At 37.4% G+C, this 20,751-nt stretch overlaps 1 protein-coding gene, 1 long non-coding RNA gene and 1 pseudogene across 2 annotated transcripts in view; 1 reads left to right on the forward strand and 2 right to left on the reverse strand.

The window, feature by feature from the left end:
• Positions 1–491: 491 nt before the first annotated feature.
• Positions 492–5,840, reverse strand: KRT25 (keratin 25). Its single transcript, XM_017679191.3, has 8 exons — positions 5,344–5,840; positions 4,966–5,048; positions 4,414–4,570; positions 2,229–2,390; positions 2,018–2,143; positions 1,425–1,642; positions 1,252–1,319; positions 492–870 (listed from the first exon to the last, which is right to left on the reverse strand). Exons 1-8 carry the CDS (start codon positions 5,770–5,772, stop codon positions 761–763), a joined length of 1,353 nt encoding a protein of 450 aa, XP_017534680.2. The 5' UTR covers positions 5,773–5,840; the 3' UTR covers positions 492–760.
• A 21-nt stretch (positions 5,841–5,861) lies between these two features.
• LOC140849132 (uncharacterized) overlaps positions 5,862–20,751 on the forward strand; it is a 31,016-nt gene continuing 16,126 nt past the window's right edge. The window contains exons 1-3 of the long non-coding RNA XR_012130764.1: positions 5,862–5,934; positions 6,108–6,242; positions 9,119–9,313. This is a non-coding gene — a long non-coding RNA (uncharacterized lncRNA). The remainder of the gene's footprint in view (positions 5,935–6,107; positions 6,243–9,118; positions 9,314–20,751) is intronic.
• LOC108408909 (keratin, type I cytoskeletal 26-like) lies at positions 13,657–19,032 on the reverse strand (annotated as a pseudogene).

Genomic DNA, 20,751 nt, shown 5'->3' on the forward strand with positions numbered 1-20,751 from the left:
TGAATCCCAAATCGGAACTTTTACTTTAATTTCCCTTACATTTGGAATATTGGTTAAATGTATATTCAAAAGGGAAATGAGATTTGAAAATTAATCATTGTAAATATCAAGTATTAAAAAATAAGAATCAGCATTTATTCTGTGCTTACGCCATAGTGTACTTTATAATTGCTTGTTTAATCTTCACAATAACCACTTGAGAGAAGTACTATTATTTCACAGATGAACCTGAAATGTATACATTTTAGCTATTCCTAATGGGAATAGGTTTGTCATTATGACAAAATATGGCAGGTTGGGGATTTAAGTGGAAGTATTTTTATTTCTTCTGAATTTGTCTCATTTTGAATTATTTGGAAAGCTTCATGAAAAACTAGGGGGAAATCTGTTAATTATTTTTTAAGTTTTCATAAAAATCAAAAGTTGTTAGGTGTTCATGCATCCATACCATAGACATGGATATTTTAAAGATAAGACAGTACCAACAGTGATAACTTGCTAAAGGAAGAGGTTTATTGAATATGAAGAATTGACAACATTTTCTGTCGGGTAATCAAATGGGTCATCACATTTGTATGTGCCATTCTTCCAGATGAATGGAAAGATTCCATCACTGATTGCCCAGATAGAGATTATACTTCAGTAACAGAAAGACAATAGGACAGACATTTTTCTTAGACTTGCTCATTTTCCTAGATAGATATATAATGCTTTCTCTTCTTGTTGAGTATTTAGCATATTCTCTTTCTTGTGTCTCAAATTAATTGCTTTGAGATTTCTCTTCCAGGGAGTGGAGCCTGGTGGTAAGTATTTTGCTGCGTTGGTCTACTTCCTCAAGAACTTTCTTAACCACTATGGCTTTGGCCAGATCTAAAAAATTAGATTTAAAAGGAGATTTTAGAGAGTTGGAAAAGGTAAGATAGCTAAAATGTGGAAGCAACCCAAGTGTGCATCAATGGATGAATGGATAAAAAATATGGTACATCACACAATGGAATATTATTCAGCCTTAAAAAGGAAGGAAAATCTGACACATACATTTTGATTTCTTGGTTAGCCGAAAACATGGTGACTTTATACTTTGTTTAAAATTAGCACATATCATTGAAGTTAGACATCCAGCACACATTGATATCTGCTACAAATCTTTACTATATGTATCCTCACTAAACCGGGGGAATATGAAAACAATCAAGCTATGCATTGAAAATGAAGTACTGTAGCATAAAAACACAATTTCATTTTAATTACCTTTGACTTGATTTCCCACACTTCCAGATCCATAATCTTTAGACTTGTAACCTCCAGACTTGCAAGCGCTGTGAACACATTATTTTTTAAAACATCAGGACAGACAGTGATCCAGAGAGAATTTATGTTCAAACAGATTTCATTACACCTTCCCTGTAAATTATTTTACCTACCCATCATCTCCACCGATGAGGAGGCAGTAGGTGTCAATCTCTTTCTCCAGGTGCACCTTAATGTCGAGGAGCTGCTCGTACTCGAGCTTCTGGCCCTCGGTCTCGGTTCTGACCTGGTGCAGCTGCTCCTCCAGGGCGCCGACCTGAGCCTGGATCTGGGCGAGCTGCGCGCAGTAATTGCCTTCGGTCTCACTCAGGGAGCACTCCAGGGAGTGTTTCTGTTCAGAAACAACAAAGGAACTGAGACAGACATACAGATATGCAGAAATTTGCTTTGACCATATGACTTTCTGCTCTTGTTAATTTTTCCTATAAATATTTTAGATTTCACACTTAACTGAGAAAACTCTATGACACTAAAAAATGAGCAAGTCTTTCATTTTGGTAGAATGAGCATAAATCGTTGATGTTGCTATTTTAGCTGTTCTATATAAAATCTATTCTTCCTTTATGTTTTAAGTTAATTACATAAAAATACATATGGATATATTCTCAACATGGTTAAAGGGCTTTACAACCAACTGGTATGTACAGTATTTAAGATGGTAGCCTAGGAGACAGTAATAATGGTATAAAAACAGTCCTTTACATACCGTGGCTAAGAGAGACTGAAGTTCAATTTCTAGGGTTTGGAGGTTGCGCTTCATCTCAGTCAGCTCATTCCGGGCTGAGGTTGTGGCTCCAACATCCTCGGAGATCTGCTGCTGTAGTGAAGCGCTCTGAAAAGGTAGAAGCGAGGGAGCAAATCTTAGCTTCGTGAACATCACTAAGACGCAGCGGGATTGTTTTATGGACAAGACTCACCTTTTCGTTGAACCAGGCCTCCGCGTCCCTGCGGTTCTGCTCAGCCAGGTCTTCGTACTCAGCGCGCATGTTGTTCAGCAGAACCGTGAGGTCCACCCCGGGCGCCGCGTTCATCTCCACGTTCACGTTGCCTCCGGCCGCGCACTGCAGAACTTGCATTTCCTGGAGGCAGAAGGGTGCTCAGCTCAGGTATACAGGGGCCTCAGAGAGAGTCTGGAAGCTTAGCCTTGGAAAGCTTCTTAGAGTTCAACTGTTTCCACCTCCCTGGCTGTGTAGTTACCCACACCCCCGCAACATTTTATTATTTCCCGTCTCATGAAGTGGCCTGTGTCACCTGGAAGAGCTTTAATTGCTCCAGAGCTCTTCCTTATGGTGGAGCAATCGCCTGCTTTTATAATCCCGATTCATCTGCTGCAGGGAAAATATCTTAATTCCTTTTCCAAATGAAAGTCCTTAAGATATTTAAAATGAATTTTCCATAATCTTGTATTAATTCATTTATAGCTGAAATGACTGCACTTTGGTGAACTGGTCTCCAGTCCACTTACAGACCAGCTCTGGTGTATTCTTGGCTCAGCTGTATCCTGAATGCAGCAAGAGCCTAGTGGAAGGGTGGGGTCTGAGCATTCTAAATGATTGAAAATAAATATTTATGTTTACACATTTACAATTATTTATAATTATACACATTTATTTATTTATAATTAGTAAAAGAAGAACACCACCCTCTAAAGAATTCTAGCTACCTATTAAGTTATTTAGCTTATGCAGGGACATTATAGTGTAATGGTCTTTGGTGTCAGATGTATCTCTGTGAATTCTGGTTCTTTTTGTGTCCTGATGAACTTGGGAAAGATGCTCAACTTGTTTAAGTTTCAATTTTCTTATCTGAAAACTGAGGCTAAAAAAAATCCTTCTTGGATTGTCTTTGGATTGTTTAAAGATGTGAAATTACTATGAGTAATAGGACAAGCATACAACCTGGCATATAAATGCTAAATAACTGCTGGTTATTATGATTATCATCACCATCATAGAAGGTGGAATCAGTTTTCAGTTGAAGTCTACATATTATTCCACCTGAGGTGTGTGCTGCTGGGACCCATGAATCAGCTCTGAGATTGTGGGTGATGCTGATCAGCTGATGCCTCTGCTGCAGAGACTCTCCCCCTCCCATGTCCCTGGCCCTGGATTGGTCCTGAAGGTGAAAACGAGGCTTTCTTTCATCCCTGCCCCAAGGCCCTCAGGTAGTTTCTTCCCTGTTGGTCCCTGAAGCTTCTCTGTCTCCAGATGTGGTTATTCTAAGGATTTAGTGAAAACTTCTCTAGTTCAAGTAGAAAAAAGAAAAAGACAAAAACGATGCATGTGGGTTTGCCTGTAAGTGAGGCGTTAAAAAAAAAACCAGTTGCATCCAATTCATCAAAAATGTATTGAGTATAACTACCATGGGCTATAACCATACTTGAACCTGTATAGCTGTATAAATCTTCTTCTTTAAGTAGCTGTATTTACAAGATAGGTTCATGACTTATCAGGTAGCATTCTTAGCTTGATCTCTTGCTTGAAGTATTTGGCTTGACTACAGAAGTCTTTTGACTGTTCAAAAATACCAAATTCATTTTCAAAGCACAAAGATTTTCTCAGAAAACAGCGATTCTGAAAATAATCACAGAGATGTGTCTAGAGTAGTGCTGGAGCATCCAGTTTCAAATCCAGCTTCTAATGCTGAACATTTTAGAAGCATATTATTTATCTGCAGGTATAAATTTTGACACAACTTAATTTCAGTCTCATTTTTATGGACATACCTATTAAGAATATGTATTCAGTATCTGTACTTAATGCATGCATGAAGTAAATGTTTAAGGGTTTTAAATCTGCCACTGTTGAATTTCTAAATAGGTATTTAGATTAAGTTTTCTTAGGATGTCCTTAAAGCGTATTTATGGTATCTGATTAGATGTAATCTCCTAAGTGGGCCACTTCAATTTAGCTATAATTACCTAACCAAACACTGCTCTTGTTTTTCCTGTGGGAAACGTGGGGCAGCACCAGTGAATCTGTACAAATGCTTCACCATTTCTAAAGACCAATTTCTAATTTAAGACGTCAAGTATGTTATCTCTTGTTAGATGCTAGCATCTACAGAGGGATAGCAAAATGTACACAGACCGTCAGCCCCTACCTCCTTGTGATTCTTTTTGAGGTAAGTCATCTCCTCGCTGAGGGTTTCATACTGAATCTCCAGGTCCGTTCTGCACAATGTTATTTCATCCAGAACTCTGCGCAGCCCGTTGACGTCACTCTCTACACTCTGGTGAAGGGCCAGCTCATTTTCATACCTTCAAGGGTGTTAATGAATATCCAGTTTGTCATATGGCTGAGGGAGTCACCAATCAATGATCAAATGCTAGAGTTCTGGAATTTTGAAGTGGCAGATTTGGCCACAAGAGACATTTTCAAAGTTTGTATAATAACAATTACTTTCCTTATTTTGAGGTAGTTCTTTGGCAGAAACAGAACAAGAATACTGGGTACTACTTTTATGCAGTTCATACTTTACAGTTCATAGCCCAAGTACAAAAAAGTAACAATATTTTGTTCATTTTAAATCCAAGTCTATTTGTAGTGTTGGAATAAGAATTGGTGATATTTAATGGAGGGGTCAGAAAGTAAACCCAACTTAATGCTTCGGATTAATCGCCATGAATTCTTTTTGCTCTGAGAGTCTACTTACTTGAGCCTGAAATCATCAGCTGTCAGCCTGGCATTATCGATCTGTAGAACAGCATTAGCATTGCTGGTGGTGGAAATGATGATCTAGAAATGGGAAGTTTGACTTTTTAAAGGCAATTTATTACAACCAATAAACAATAAAAAGTGGGGGTTTTTTTAGATTAGGAAATGGAAATAATAAAAATTAATATAGTTATTGGTCAGTGATATTTTTAGCATGAGGTTAACCACTTGAATCTACTTAATGCTTATTTCCAAAGCAAAACTGAACTTCCTTTTGAGAAATTAGAAGTAGGGATGGTAAATGTTTTTAGTATTTGGTGAAAAGAACATTTAGAAATAAAAGAACATACAAACGTGATGACGTGTAATTTCTTACCTGATTTTTAAGATCATCGATTACTGGGAAATATCTACTATAGTCGTGATCAAGACCTCGGCAAGAACCAGGCCCGTATTTCTCATACCAGCCCTTGATCTTCTGCTCTAGGTCTGAGTTGGCCTCCTCCAGAGCTCGTACATTCTCCAGGTAGGAGGCCAGGCGGTCGTTGAGGTTCTGCATGGTCACCTTCTCATTGCCGGATAGGAGGCCCCCCTCATTCACAGTAAAGCTAGCACAGGGACTGCTTCCTCCTGCAACTCCTCCCGATGAGCTGCCCCCGAAAGCACACGAGAAGCTGCTTCCAATTCCAGGCATGCTACAAGCATTGCCAGCCCCAAAGCTGGCTGCCCCCGTGGAGAGCCTGAGCGATCCTGTGGTCGAACGGGGACAGGCTCTCCTGGGACCGCTGGGAAGCTGAAGAGACATGGTATCAGTGCAAGCGTATTGCAGAGCTGTGTGTGTGGAAACCAGAATGGACTGCCTTCTTGTCTCAAGTGTTTGTTTGCCTTTTTTATAGACAATTCTCAAGTGGCTTCTGGATGAAATTCTGCCTACATGAAGTAAAACAAGGCTTGCCGGCCTCAGCAGGTTAGCATAATTGGATGATTTTTCCTAATTAGTAATTAACTCTGCTGGGCTCATTGCTGTAGGAGGGCAGGTGCCCTCAGGTTGGTGGTTATCTGTGAAATGGGTCTGGGTAGAGCAATTTCAGGTTCCTTATTACATTTTAAAATTGCAAATGACTCATTCTTCACTTTCAGCCTTAGAAGATAAAACTCACCAGTCCGCCACACAGTAAAAATCTGGTGTCATGGTATTGGGCTATCATGCCAAGGCAGATTTTGATGTTTCCCAAGACTTTTTCAGCTTTTATATATTTTCACAATTCTTTCCACGTAAGTAGAAAACAGAACTGGAATCATTATTCCTCCCAACATGGTCCATCAGCCACCAGTTTTTTTCTCCTTCTTGCCCCTGTTTCTGATGGGAAGTTGACTTCCATCTGGGCTGACATGCATCATATTTTGTTGATACTTACATCTAGGCATAGTTGTCATTTCCTCTCCATTTTGGCAATTAGGGACACACCCCCGACTGCTGTTACGCCTTGTGGGGGTTTGGAAGGACATTAACTTATTTCCTGACCCTGCACAATTTGAAGCAAACCAAGAAGGAAATATTGCATCTGTTTGTACTTCATTGTGATTTAGCGTAGGTGAAAGTCATCAGTAGACCATTTACTGGGTGTGGATTCCCATATACTTATTGAAGACTCTGCATATTAAGGAAAATTTTGAGAAGTCTGGTAATTGGCATGTGGACAAAATTTCCATGAATATCTATTATATGAAGCTGTTGTGAACATGCTGATTTATTCATTCATTTATTTAGCAAATATTTATTAAACATGTACTCTGTGCCAGTTACTGTTCTGGACATTTGGGATAAGTAGAGTCATACTTCTTTTTGTTCTTTTGTGATTGTCTTATTTCACTCACCATAATGTCTTCAAAGTTCATCCATGTAGCATGTATCAGAATTTCCTTTCTTGTAAAGGCTGAATAACATTCCAATGCATGTATATATCATCTTTTATCTATCTATTCATCAGTCAATGGACATTTGGTTTATGCCCACCTTTTGGCTATTGTGAATAACGCTGCTATGAACATGCATGTACAAATGTGTGTTTGAGTCCTTGCTTTCATTTCTCATGGGAATATACCCAAAAGTAGAATTATTAGATCATAGGATAATTCTATTTTTAATATTTTAAGGAAATGTCATACTGTTTCCCATAGAAGCTGCACTATTTCACATTTCCACCAATAGTGCACAAGGGTTCCAGTTTCTCCACATCATCATTTGTTATTTCCCTTTTTTTCATAGTAGCTATCCTAAGGCGTATCTGGTAGGATCTCATTGTAGTTTTGATTTGCATTTCCTTAATTGGGCATCTGTTCAAGTGCTTGTTGGCTGTATGAATATTTTTTCTGGAGAAATGTCTGTTTAAGTCCTTTGCCCATTTAAAAAGTCATGTTGTTCAGTTGAAGGAGCTTGTTATATATTCTAGATATTAAAATATTATCATGCTATTTTTAAAGAGGTTGAAATAATCACTCTTCATTTTTGAGTTGTCATTATTTTATCTTATTTAAGTAATGATTAACTTTCCAAGTTCATAGAAGTAATTGCTGTATTATTCTCTAAACATTTAATCATTTGCCTTTCACATTTAAGGTTTTGGTAGTTTGGAATGATTTTTTATTATTTTGTGGATCGAACCAAATTTCATTTTTTCCAATATGGGTAACGATAACTTCAGCACTATTTACTGGTGCCATTATTTCCCTGCAATGTCACCTTGTCATAAAGAAAGTATCTAATGCCTTCTCTGTCCTGAATAAAATCTTCATATTGGTGAGGGTTCAGTTGGGGCTGTTTTTCTATCTGTTCCAGAATCATATCATTTTAGCTACTATTGCTCCATGATAGAACTTTGTATTTGGCAAGACAAGTATTCTCGTTTGCCATCAAGTCAGATACTCTTTCTCTATTGTTCATCATATACATTTTAAAACAACCTCTCAAATACAATTAAGATTCCAAGGTTTGCCTTGAATCTATAAAGCTATTTGAGGAAAATTGATTTCTACGATTATGTATGTCTGTCCAAGAGATCGAATATTCTTTTTCCATTTGTTTAGGCCTTTCTTAATGTCCATCAATAAAAAAGTGACAAATTTTACCATAATGGGCTTCCACACCATTTTTTTAGAGTAATTTCCAGATATTTATCTAGTATTGTTGTTAAAGATACCTTTTAGAAATCACACTTTCTAGATAAATTTTACTATGTAAAGAAATGCAGTTGGCATGTTACAGTGATTTTGATTAACCTTGGTACATTCTAGTGGTCTCTTCCCCCATTTTATTTTTCCAGTTTTATTGAGGCATAACTGACAAGTAAAATTGTAATATAAAGCATACAATGTGATGATTTGACATACGTATACATTGTGAAGTGATTCTTGCAATTAAGTTAATTAAAGCATCCATCACCTCACATAGATACCTTAACCCTACTACTCTCAGCAAATTTCAAGTAATGCAATACAATATAATTAACTTTAGCCATCATGCTACACATTAGACCCTCACAACTTAACTCTTCTCATACCTGAAATGTTGTACCCTTTTACCATCCAGTGCCAGTTTCTCCATCTCCCAGCCTCTGGTAACCACCATTCTATTCTCTGCATGAAAACATAAGTGATGTAAACAAACCTAGCTATATATCTAAGAGTAGAGAGTAAAATGTTAAAGACCTTCCTTATCTTCCTCTCTTTTCTGTCCTCCCTACTTTCTCAGGTAACTACAGTTTACTCTTCCAGGTGTTTGCATGCTTCCAAGGTTTTATATTCATTTGCATCCAAATATAGCATGTAAACCCACATATGCCATATGTGAATCATCTGTTATATGTGTTTTTCTGTAACTTGCTTTATTCACCTCACATAATATGCCTGAGAGCATGAATAGGTATCTAATGTGTGGAAACTGTTGGTTGGCCCCCAAATTTTTAACTGTGCATTAACTGCCCACCCTAAAGACTACTTTCTCCAGCATTCTTTGCAGCTAACTGTGGCCATATGATTAAGCTAGCCAGTGTGATGTAAGCAGAAGTATATGTAGTATGTTCTAGAAACTTTAAGAGGAAGCTGACGTAAGTCTTTGTCCCATCCTTTCCTTTTCCTTCTCCCTGCTGAAGTGGGTGTGATGGCCGAACACGGTGACTGGAGTTTCGTCTTTGGGCCATGAGCCAGGACCACATCCAGGTGCGGCAGAGCGGGAAGCTGAAAGAAGCTGGGCATCCCTGACGACGGTCTGGCGCAGAGCTTGTATTCCAGCCCTGAATAGTCTACCTCTGGATTTTTATGTGCAAAAGAAAGAAACTTCTCTCTGGGTAAGGTCCTGTTATTTTGTTACTGCTACTTAGGGCCAAACTTAATATTAAGTAATTTGTTTTGCCACGATATCTTACTAACAGACCTTCAGATTGTTTCCAAGTTTTTGCTATTCTTAATAATGCTGAACATCTTCACATTTTTCTTTAGGCTAGATTCCTTCCCTTTTTTTCTCATTTCTTTTTACTCAGATTTATTGAGTTTTGATATACATATAGGAAAATTCATACTTTTAAACACACAGTTCTATGTATGGGTTTTGACAAATGCATAGTCATATAACCACCACCACAATAATGTTATTGAAGAGTTCTGTTACCCTCATATTCCTCTGTATCCCTTTGTAGTCAGCCTCACCTCAAGCCCCAGTTCCAGACAAACACTATCAGTTTTCTATGTCTATAATTTTGCCTATTCAGAATGTCATATAAATGGGATCATATAGTATGTACCCCTTGAATCTGACTTCTTTCACTTAGCATGATGCAATTGAGATGCATTCATCTGTTGAGTGTATCAAAAGTTTAACTTTTATTGCTGAGTAGTTTTCCATTTTTTGATATACCACAGTCTGTTTATTGACTTATTAGTTGAAGGACATTGGAGTTGTTTCCAGTTTTTGATGAATATGAATGAAATCATGGTAAATGTTTGCATACAGATTTCTACGTGAACATAAGTGTTTTACTTAATATCAAGGAGCGATTGCTGGGCCATATATATAGGTGTATATTTAACATTATAAGAAACTGGCAAACTGTTCTCCAAAGTGGCTGTACCACTTTACATTCTCATTAATAACATGAGACTTCTAGGTGCTCTTTATCCTCACCAGCACTTGGTATTGCTTTGTTGTCATTGAGTTGTAATGATTCTTTATAAATTCTGGATACAAGTTCTTCATCAGATATGTAATTTGCAGATATTTCTCTCAATCTGTATCTCATCTTTTCAGTTTCTTAAGGAGTATCTCTCAAAGAGCACACATTTTTAATTTGATGAAGTCCAAGTGAACAATTTTTTATTTTTTATTCACTTGTTTGGTGTCACATCTAAGCAATCTATATCTAAACCAAGGGTACACAGGCTTTCCGCTATAATTAAAAAATTTCTTTTGAGTTAATCATAAATACACAAAAGTATAAAATATGCAAAGAAATGTACAGGGAAGTCCTATGCACCCTTCGCCCAGTGCCCCTCAGTGTTAACATCTATATAACAAGAGCACAGTATCAAAACCAGGAAGCTGACATTGGTACAATTCATACAGTTTATTCAGATGTTGTCAGTTATACACGCATTCATTTGTGTGTATGCACACATGTGCACATATGTGTAACTCTATGCAATTTTATCACATGTGTAGCTTTTAGTAACTGTCACCACAATCAAGGTACTTAACTGTACCATTTTCATAAGCCTCCTATGTCACCCTGCACCCAGTCCTTCATCCTAATCCCTAACCTCTGACAACCATGAATCTATTCTCCATCTCTATAATATTTTATTTCACAAATGTTATACAAATAGTTATGCAATATGCATTCTTTTGGATTCGTCTGTTTCCCTTTTCCACTCACTCAGTTTTTACTTCATGTATTTTGATGCTTTCTTATTTTATATATTTAGGACTGCTGTATCTTTCTTAGAGGATGTATATTTTCATAGTTATGTAATACTTCTGTTGTTCCTAGGAATTTTCTTTGCTCCAAAGTCTTCTTTGTCCCACATTAATATAAGCACTCTTGATTTTTAAAAATTTTGGTATCATTAATATACAATTACATGAGCAACATTGTGGTTACTAGATTCCCCCCATTATCAAGTCCCCACCACATACCCCATTACAGTCACTGTCCATCAGCTTAGTAAGATGCTGTAGAGTCACTACTTGTCTTCTCTGTGCTATATGTGCCCCCCCTACATTATGGGTGCTAATTGTAATGCCCCTTATTCCCCTTTTCCCTCCCTTCCCCTCCCCACCCCCAGTTCCTTTCCCTTTGGCAACTGTTAGTCCATTCTTGGGTTCTGTGAGTCTGCTGCTGTTTTGTTCCTTCAGTTTTTGCTTTGTTCTTATGCTCCACAGATGAGTGAAATCATTTGGTACTTGTCTTTCTTTGCCTGGCTTATTTCACTGAGCATAATGCCCTCTAGCTCCACCCATGTTGTTGTAAATGGTAGGATTTGTTTTCTTCTTATGGCTGAATAGTATTCCATTGTGTATATGTACCACATCTTCTTTATCCATTCACCTACTGATGGACACTTAGGTTGCTTCCACTTCTTGGCTATTGTAAATAGTGCTGTGATAAACATAGAGGAAGCATTCTTGATTTTTTAAAAGTAAATTAAATTTTATTTTTTAAAAGTGAGATATAATTGACATACAATGTTGTATTAGTTTCAGGTGTCAGATAATGATTCAGCATATGTATATATTGCAAAATGATCACCACAATATGTCTAGTTGATAACCCTCACCCCACTTAGTTAGAATTAAAAAAATTTTTTTGTTAATGTTTACATGATTTATCTTTTCCTAACCTTTTACTTTCAATCTACCTGCATTTGTTAAGTTTTAAGTGACTCTTTTGTTCAGCATTTCAGTAGTTGGGTTTTGCCCTAGAGAACTCATGCACATGTAGTAGGTGACATGTATAGGAATGTCTATGGCTGTGTCATTTATACTTGTCCCAAACTAGAACCAATTCAATAGCAAAAAGGGGTAAAACATGCCAAATATTTTAAAAAGTTTTTTTTCCAAACTGGTGGCCTCTTGTGTGGTTTCAGCTTGTATTTCTCTGATTGCTAATTAGGCTGAACACTTTTCATAAATTTATTAACCATTTGGAGTTTCTCTCAGCACATGGATGACACATTCTACTGTCTTCTGGTTCCACTGTTGCTGCTGAGAAGTCAGCACTTACTCTTACTGTCACTCATTCGAAGGTAATCAGTGCCTCCCATCAGCTTGATTTGTAAGATATTCTCTTATCTTTGTTGTTTTGTGGTTTCACTACGATTTATCTATATGGGGACTTCTTTGTATCTTGTCTTAAGTTTCACTATGATCTGTTCAACATGCATTTCATTTTATTGGGTTGTGTGGGACTTCTTAAATCTGTGAGCTGGTGTCTTTCAAAAATTTCAGCTCTCATCTCTTCAAATATTGCCTTACTCCAGTTCTCTCTCTCTTGTCATTCTGGAACCCAGCAAGGGTTTACTGTTCTCTATTTTGACTTCAAACCAATCACTAGGGGCAGATCCAGGGCTTGTTCTGTCCTCAGTTGGTCCTCAGTTGGTGGTGCCAGCTGAGGTACATTGGAATTGAAAGGCAAACCTTTATTTGAAGAAGTGTTAATTCTGTTATGGACAAATTGCTGTTCCGTCCTGGGTAAAGAGGTCCAGTAGAGTCTCCTGCCAGCATGTGATTAGTTTTCCTCCTAGAAAAATAGTACCATCTCAAGGTGTCAGTGTCTGTGTCTGCTGCTGATAGGTAGTAGGCTGACCAGCCTTAGAGAGAGTGGCTCCATTCATTGGGCCCAAATACAGACCTCATATCTGTCACAGTGGTCATATGGTTCTGCAATTGAAAATACTTTTAACGCAACTCAGTCCAACTCTATACCACTGAAATTACCTCTATAACCTCAAACCTTGTGTGTTCAGGTGGATACAAGCAAGATTGAGAACCACCTCAAATTTGCTGAGCTACCTCTTTGAGTACCTGCTGGGAGATACATGTACTGCAAGAGAGAAAAACAGCTATCCAGATTCAGATTCAACAAAGTAACATTAGCTGATCTCCCATGCAGGCTAGCCACTATAAAGGTGAACAAATTCTAATGTTCAATGGGTATAATCTTCCTTTACATCCACAGAAGCCCAAAACCAAAGAGATCTAGTATTTAGTACATAGTTAATCAGGGACAGATTTGGGACCAGAGAATAGGGCTCATGCTCTTTCCAATTTATCCTGTCATGAATTGAAGTCCATGTGACTCTAAAGGGAAGAAGCACTTAATTTTATTAGTATATCCTTAGTATTGTCACATTGGGATTCAACTATGGAAATTCAACAGCACCAGATTTATCAAAAAATAACTTGCAACAGAAAAATTTTTAATGACGTAGGAAAAAGTTCCTTGAAATATAAGCAAAAACTAAGGACAGAGGAAATTTTTCTTACCCTGAGAAGGATTACATGCAAAGAACCTATGAAAAGGAAAAGAAGGAAAACAAATTTAGTCCTTTTATTTTTAAGAACAGAAATGAATGATTTCCTTGGGTTATTTGGCCAATGGATTTTGCAAAGGCAGGCTTTAAAAAAAAAACCTTTGTTTCATAATGGTGTCTTAGAAGGTACTCGGTTGCTCCGTTGTAATGGAGGGTTTTATTTTAGAGGATTTTTCTTCCACTGAGTGGACCCTCAGTGAAAGGACATTGCCAAGTTGATCTAGTTCCTCAACCACTGTTTTGACAATTTCTTCTTTTGAGTCTAAAAATAAAATAAATGCAAATTTAGTACTCATTTTTAACAGGTTGAGAGGCATTTAGTCATAATGGGTATGCTTTTAAACAAGAGTGTTTGCAAATTTGCAGTGAATTGAAATACAATACTGTGTTCGGAGTTTATGCTTAGTCAGGTCTGAAACTATGTTAGATTTACCACTGTTCTGAGAACAATGGGTATTGGAAAGTGTAAATGAAACATGGGTTAAAACAATGTAAAGTATCAGGAAAGCAATGTCTTCTTTTAAACACCAACTTGCCCTATTTTTGTGCTTTAAAATTTTTCTGTCAAAGCATTGAAACTGGGAAAATAATGGGTTTTAGGTGAGAAAGATGTTGGGGGACAGATTCTTCTTTTCAGTAATTTCATAATTTAACTGCATTTGTTCTACAGGATATAAAACACAAATATTAAGAATATTTAAAGGTAATAATTAAATACCATTAAATTTAGATTTAAGCAAGAATCACAATGAATCCTCAGCTCTTCATTCATGAGAACTAAACTTAGGAACAATTTTGTTCAGTTTACCTGTAAGTGACTTATTTAATATGATTGCTGCTGTTGGAAAGACATACTCCAAGTTAAAAAACCTATACCTTTGACTTGATTTTCAGTTACAGGCCCACATCCTTTTGATTTATAACACGTGAACCTTCTTTTGTGAAGAGAAGAGCAAATTATTGCATATTTTCCTTTCACTAGGGAGCTCATAAATAACCATGAATTGGGAATCAAAGTTTTGGAGTTCTAGTTTCCATAAGATCAAATTCCTTTTATGTTTAAGAGACATTAGTAAGCCTTCAATGACTTCAGTATAGTGAAAGAAAAGATTAAATGAATGTTTATGATCAGAAATTCTCTTGTGACTGCTGTGATCTTTTACCTAGCAACAGGGGGACTCCAAGTTATCATTCTGACTTTTCAGTCAATCACCTGGTCAATGAACGTAACGGGTTGCCTACTATGCAGAAGACATTGGGCCAGGTGCTGTAGAAAACAGTCAAGATACAAGAAGTTTATACTGTAGAAAATAAAGTATATGCATGTAAAAAGTTACCTGTACCATGGCATAGAAGGTGCTATAAAAGAAGTGTAAAATGACCAGTGCAATCAGCGTTTTGCTCCAGGGAGGGAGCAAGCCCTGCTGAGACCTTATGAGAATACATTGTAGAGGTGTGATGCGAGGTTTGGAAGCTGCATCAGATGGTACTGACTCATGATGTGACAGTGGGCAAGCATTTAGTTATAGCCACTGATAACTGAGTCCTTTTCGAGTGCAAGCCACTCTCAAGAGCGCCTTATATAGGGAAGCACTATGGTCAAGAGTAGTTAAGCATATAGTTTTGGTGTTATCACTGTTTTACTAATAAGGAAATGGGGATATAAAAAGGGTTAAATGATGTGTTCAAATTCATCTAATGGTATGATCTGCACCCAGGGGTACAATTCCAGGGCTGTTGCTCTTGGCTAACAAGCTACAGTGACTTCTCCAGTGAAATCTTCCTGTTTTTTTTCATTGCTCATCTTCCAGATGAAAATGTTAATAACCCCTTTAGTACAGGGAGCATGCGTGGTAGCTAGTGAAGTAACAGTAAAATAGTGTGTGTTATTGTAAGAAATGTGCTTCAATACTAAATCACAGAAAGAAGTTTTGCCCCTGAATTGGAGTACAAGAATTGTTCAGCAGTCCGTACTCAAGTGTTCTATATAGTATTGTAGATACATGCATTTACATACTTAGAATTTTGATTTTGCTGCCTGGCTCATTTCACTTGGATGCAATAATAAATTCCTGAGCCTTATGTGGGTACAATCCTTAGAGCAGGAAATTCTAGATGCAACATTGGAATATGTGTCTGCTGAGAAAACCAAGTTGATGAGAGGTTAGTTTTGTTCCCAGGCTAATATTTACCTTTCTTCTCCACCTATTCATTAGAAATGAGTTTCTATGTCTTTTATGAAAAATATTTTGATGTCTAGAAGCTGTTCCATACTCCAGCTTCTGGCCTTCTGTTTCTCTTAGAATCTGCTGAAGTTCTTCCTCCCAATCTGATCCTGGATTTACTGGAGCTGAAGGCAGTAATAGCCTTCGATCTCAGCCAAGGAGCCCTCACAGGAGTGTTTCTGAAACAAGAATGAAGCAAGGCTGTATGTGTAACAGATAAATGACATGCTTATATTATAAATATTCTTGAGGTGAAAATAAATGTGTATAAGGTCTAAATTGTAGGTTTTCAACTGAAAATCAGCATTAGCAAGGTTTAAAAGAAGCCATCTTCTCTCTATTGAAAAAAGTTTTTGTTTTTTGGGATTGGTGAGTCAGAAGTAATGTTTACAACAATATTCTTGATATTAACGTATTTATATGTAATTAGTATATTTTATATCTTTAGTGACATATACTTAGTTATACATATTTACCTATAATGTATATTTGCTTATGCACACACACGCATATTCAGGTCGATGGTGGACCCTATGCACCATGGCCGTGAGGGACTGAAATTCTATTTCTGATGTTTGCAGATTTGCGTTTCAGTTCTGATAGTTCATTTCTGGCTACCGTGGCTGCCCCTGCATCGTCAGAAATCTGCCGTATTAGCGAAGTGCTCTGAAGCCTAATTGTCAGAGGGTTAGGGACCAGCTCTGTGGTCTCCTGAACAAGCCGTTGGTGTGTGATCTGCCACAGATGCACTGCTCAGTAAACCAGGCATTGGAGTCTTTGCGGTTCTGCTCGGCCAAGTCCTCGTACTCGACCCTCATATTGTTCAGCAGCAGAGTGAGGTCCACCCCTGGGGCTGCACTCATCTCCACATTCACTTTCCCCACCTGTGCACATTGCAGGGCTTTCCTTTCCTGGAAATGGGGTCAGTGTTAATATTCAAGGCAAAATTTTGATGGACAGTCACACTTCACTAGGAAATGAACCATGAACTTGATGAAGGAAATCAGATACTGGGTGAAGCCGCTCTGCAGAGTGGCTTACCTCCTTGTGATTTTTTTTTTTGAGGCATGTCACTTCCTCACTGAATGTTTCAGACTGTATTTCTAGGTCTGTTGTACAAAGGGTCAGCTTATCCATAACTCTGTGAAGACCTTTGTTGTGAGCCTCAACACTCCGGTGCAGAGCAAGCTCATTTTCATGCCTGAAAAGGTAGTAAAGTGCTTGAGAGTTGTAACTGTATGCAGGTGCAAAGCATAACTTTCTAGACATTTCGTATACGGAAAGATTTGATGGTGTATACACAGCTCGGGAACTTACTGCAGTGGCAAAGCAATGAAACACTTTGGAATGTTTACTGATTTATGATCATTATTTTGGAGGAGTTGTTTCTTCAGAGTTGATTTTTGTCATCCAGTGTGCTTAACAGTTGAATAAAAATATTGCTTAAAATGTATGATAACTCTTTTCATAAGGGCATATTTAGTTTTTCAGTGACCGAGTCTGACTGTAAAAACATGTTGCTTTTTAAAGCAAAAGATATGTTCTTTACTCCAACTGTAGTGTTTTTACCATCATTATAAATAATTACTTTATTTTCACCTACTTCAGCCTGAAGTCATCAGTGGCCAGTCTGGCCTTGTCATTTTCTAGAAGAGTGCTGGCATTATAGGTGGTCACAGAAATAATCGAAATAGGGTAGATTGTGCAAAATTCAAAGTACCAGAAGTCAAGGAGACTCCAGGTTTAAGTGTGATTCTTATCTTCTTAACCCATTAATCATCTATCTTAGTCTAATTTTGTCTCCATTAAAGAAATTTGGATTTTCTCCAGGTAATAAAATGGCTCCAGAATTTAAGAGCCGAAGTGTAAGCTTTTCCAGTCACAGATACTTTTATTACTCTTGATCAAAAAGTGTGTGCTAAATAAAAGACCAGCAAATCTATTATATCTATTTTGAAACGATTTCTCTTTCATTAATTTCACACAGTTTTGTTGCCAGCCACTGCCCTAAACCCTGGGAATATAGAGTGAGCAAATTCTGTATCACATAAATTTGTGAAGCATATTTTATATTTTTAATTTTTTTAGAGTGTGCACACCCGAAATGTGCAGTGAACGTGTGCAAAATCCATATTTCTTACCTGCCTTTTAAGATCTTCGATGACTGAGAAATATCTACTATAGTCACAATCCAGTCACGGGCAAGAACCGGGCCCATAGTTTCAAACCACTCCTTAATTTTCTGCTCCACGTCTGCATTTGCTTCCTCCAGAGCGCGCACATGACCCAGGTAGGGCGTCAGGCGGTTCTTGAGGTTTTGCATAGTCGCCTTTTCATTCCCAGAGAGGAGGCCGCGTTCATTTCCAAAGAAGCCAGCCCAGAGGCCACTTCCCAACACTCTGCCAACATTACAGAAACCTTGTCTGGAAGGATGCTCTCGAGAGTACAGGAAATGCTGCTTCCAGCTCCCAAACCGTAGCACACAGTCCCAGCCCCGAAGCCTGGCCCTTCGCAGGAATGCCCGAGCAGAGCCCCCTTGCGCGCAGAGCCGCCTGCATGGGCTGGAAAGTCGTACAGACTCTGCCGCAGCATCGCGGACCGACTCCTCAGAGAGCAGCAACGCTAAAGCGCCCGCACCTTAGAAGTTGCCTCCATTGGCTTTTTATAGACTTCAGTAGGTCATTTTGGCCTCGAGCTCACCAATCTGTAATATTCCACACATTGTAATTGGTTTTCCTAATTGGGTTATTTTTTAATAGTGTCCAGTCTGTAGGTGTAATGGTGCCCCAAGCATATCTTTATATATGAAAATGGTGCCAAGGTGGAGTAATACTAAATCATAGTTTCAAAGATCAAAATTAAACATGAATAAATGTAGGTCTCTTTGACCTCTGGAATAGGCTATAGTTTCCCCCCCTGAATAACAAAGAATTAATAATTCACATGCAGCATTAATAATGCATACTGACTTCATCCTGGACATGGGTATGGAGTAATGTTATATTCATGCTTTATTGTTTTCTTTCTTATTAAAATCAGATACTCTCAGTATCTAGTGATCCTTTGGTAGTGGGGGTTCTTTAATTGACTTTTAAAATCGAAAACTGAAATCGGAGAAGTCTTGAAATACTTTGCATATCAATTTAACAAAAATCGCTATGTGACGGTGACAGAAAATTACTTGCATTGAGATTTGTCTGTTGAGCAAGAACAGAACCTGTCCGTTCAACTAACCTCTGAGTCTCCAAACTGTTCATGCTTCTTCCTCCAAAATACTGTCTACTGCCTTTCAGTTTATGTATTTAAGGCAGTTATGCATTATTTCACAGTTGAACTGAGCTTCATAGGATGAGTGGGGAGTAAAACATATGAAGGAGAGTGGTGTTTTCATGACTGCTTAGGAGACCAGTCATTAGATTGAAAATGAGTAGTTCCAGGTAAGCAGTGTCTTTGTGCTCTTGCCTTGATGCCTTGGCAAGTTATGCCTCCTCATTGTGCTTCATTTCCCTCCTGGGCAAATGAGACATAATAACGTTGAACAGTCTTAAATGAATGTTGAGCAGTTCCAGTAATTAATGACTGTAAAACAGCCTAAAGGGCAGAAACACTTTGTGAATGTTAATTATTTAAATCATTATAATGAAGTATACACGTCAGACAGGGTCAGGTCTCTATCACTTAGAATGTTACAAATTCATTGGTGACAACTGATTATGGATTTAGTTTGAAACAGTGATTTTTTGAATGAGATTTTTCGATGTTGTGGATATTGAATACTTTGAAAAACTCCAAAATTATTATCTCTAACCGATATGAAATATCATTTGATGGGCTAGAATGCATGTATTTTTTTGACCCAAAATATTTAGAGATAATATAAAATTGTAATTCAGACCATTGGTACATGTTTAGAACAATACATGGTAAGTTAAGAGATGCAGCTCATATTCAAAGCTTATTATTGATTTTGTTGTGACCTTGTGAAAAATTTTAATCTTTTGTCCATGGATAAAATAAAAATACAGTATATGGTCTAATTGTTTGTAAGTCTTTAGTTTCTTGGAAAAGAGGTATTATGAGACTGCAAAATATTATTAACATAAGCTATTTATCTCTAGTTTATAAATACTAATTAACATAATCTTTTGTGAAATAAGTTAAAGCATATATTATTAAAACCAGTTTGGAGATTAGTTGGCTCTAAAGCTATGTGGCCACACAGATCACAAAGCATTTTTATTTCAAAGCAGGACTGGAATGTATGATGCTTAACTCTTTCTTAAATCATATCCGTTTACTTATAAGGTCAAATCTCTTGACTTTTCTTAATCATAGATTTCCTCCAAACTAATACATACTATGAACATTTAGGTATGCTTTAGTCCTTTCTGGAAATGGGGGATAGACTTCACAAATTCTCAGGCCATTTCTATCTATATATTTCTTCCCTAAGAGTGGTTATTTTATGTATGGTAAAAAACAAGTATTCAGCTATCATCATTTCTTGAAAATCTGTTAGATATTAGAACATTCATTATATAATGTATATATTGTAGGTATGAAAAATAATTTAATTAAATTTTAAATTATGCAGTGTTAATGTCTGCTCATCTCAGGGTAAAGGTTTGTATTATGTTATTTTATTTTAATGATCATACACTAATTTTCCCCCTGTTAAATTTAGCATGCAATTTCAAACATACTTCAGTATCTTTGGCTATTGTTTAAAATTCAGTCTCCATTTCTGTTAGCCAAGTTTAGAAAAGTATTTTTCTTAAACATGAAGGAGGTTTGTTTTGTCACTAGATTCCTAGTTTTTCTGAGAATCAGATTCTGGTGTGCTAATCCCTCCTGCAAAATGGCTTCCTGGGTTTGTTTGGGAAGGAAACTCCGGTGACTGCTTCATCTCAGACTGATTGGAGTTAGAATGCACTTAGTGTTTGTATCCCTTCTCTTGATAGAAGAAGGTGGAATCA

The sequence above is a fragment of the Manis javanica genome, chromosome 4 (genome assembly GCF_040802235.1).
Source record: "Manis javanica isolate MJ-LG chromosome 4, MJ_LKY, whole genome shotgun sequence".
Classification (NCBI taxonomy): Eukaryota; Metazoa; Chordata; class Mammalia; order Pholidota; family Manidae; genus Manis; species Manis javanica.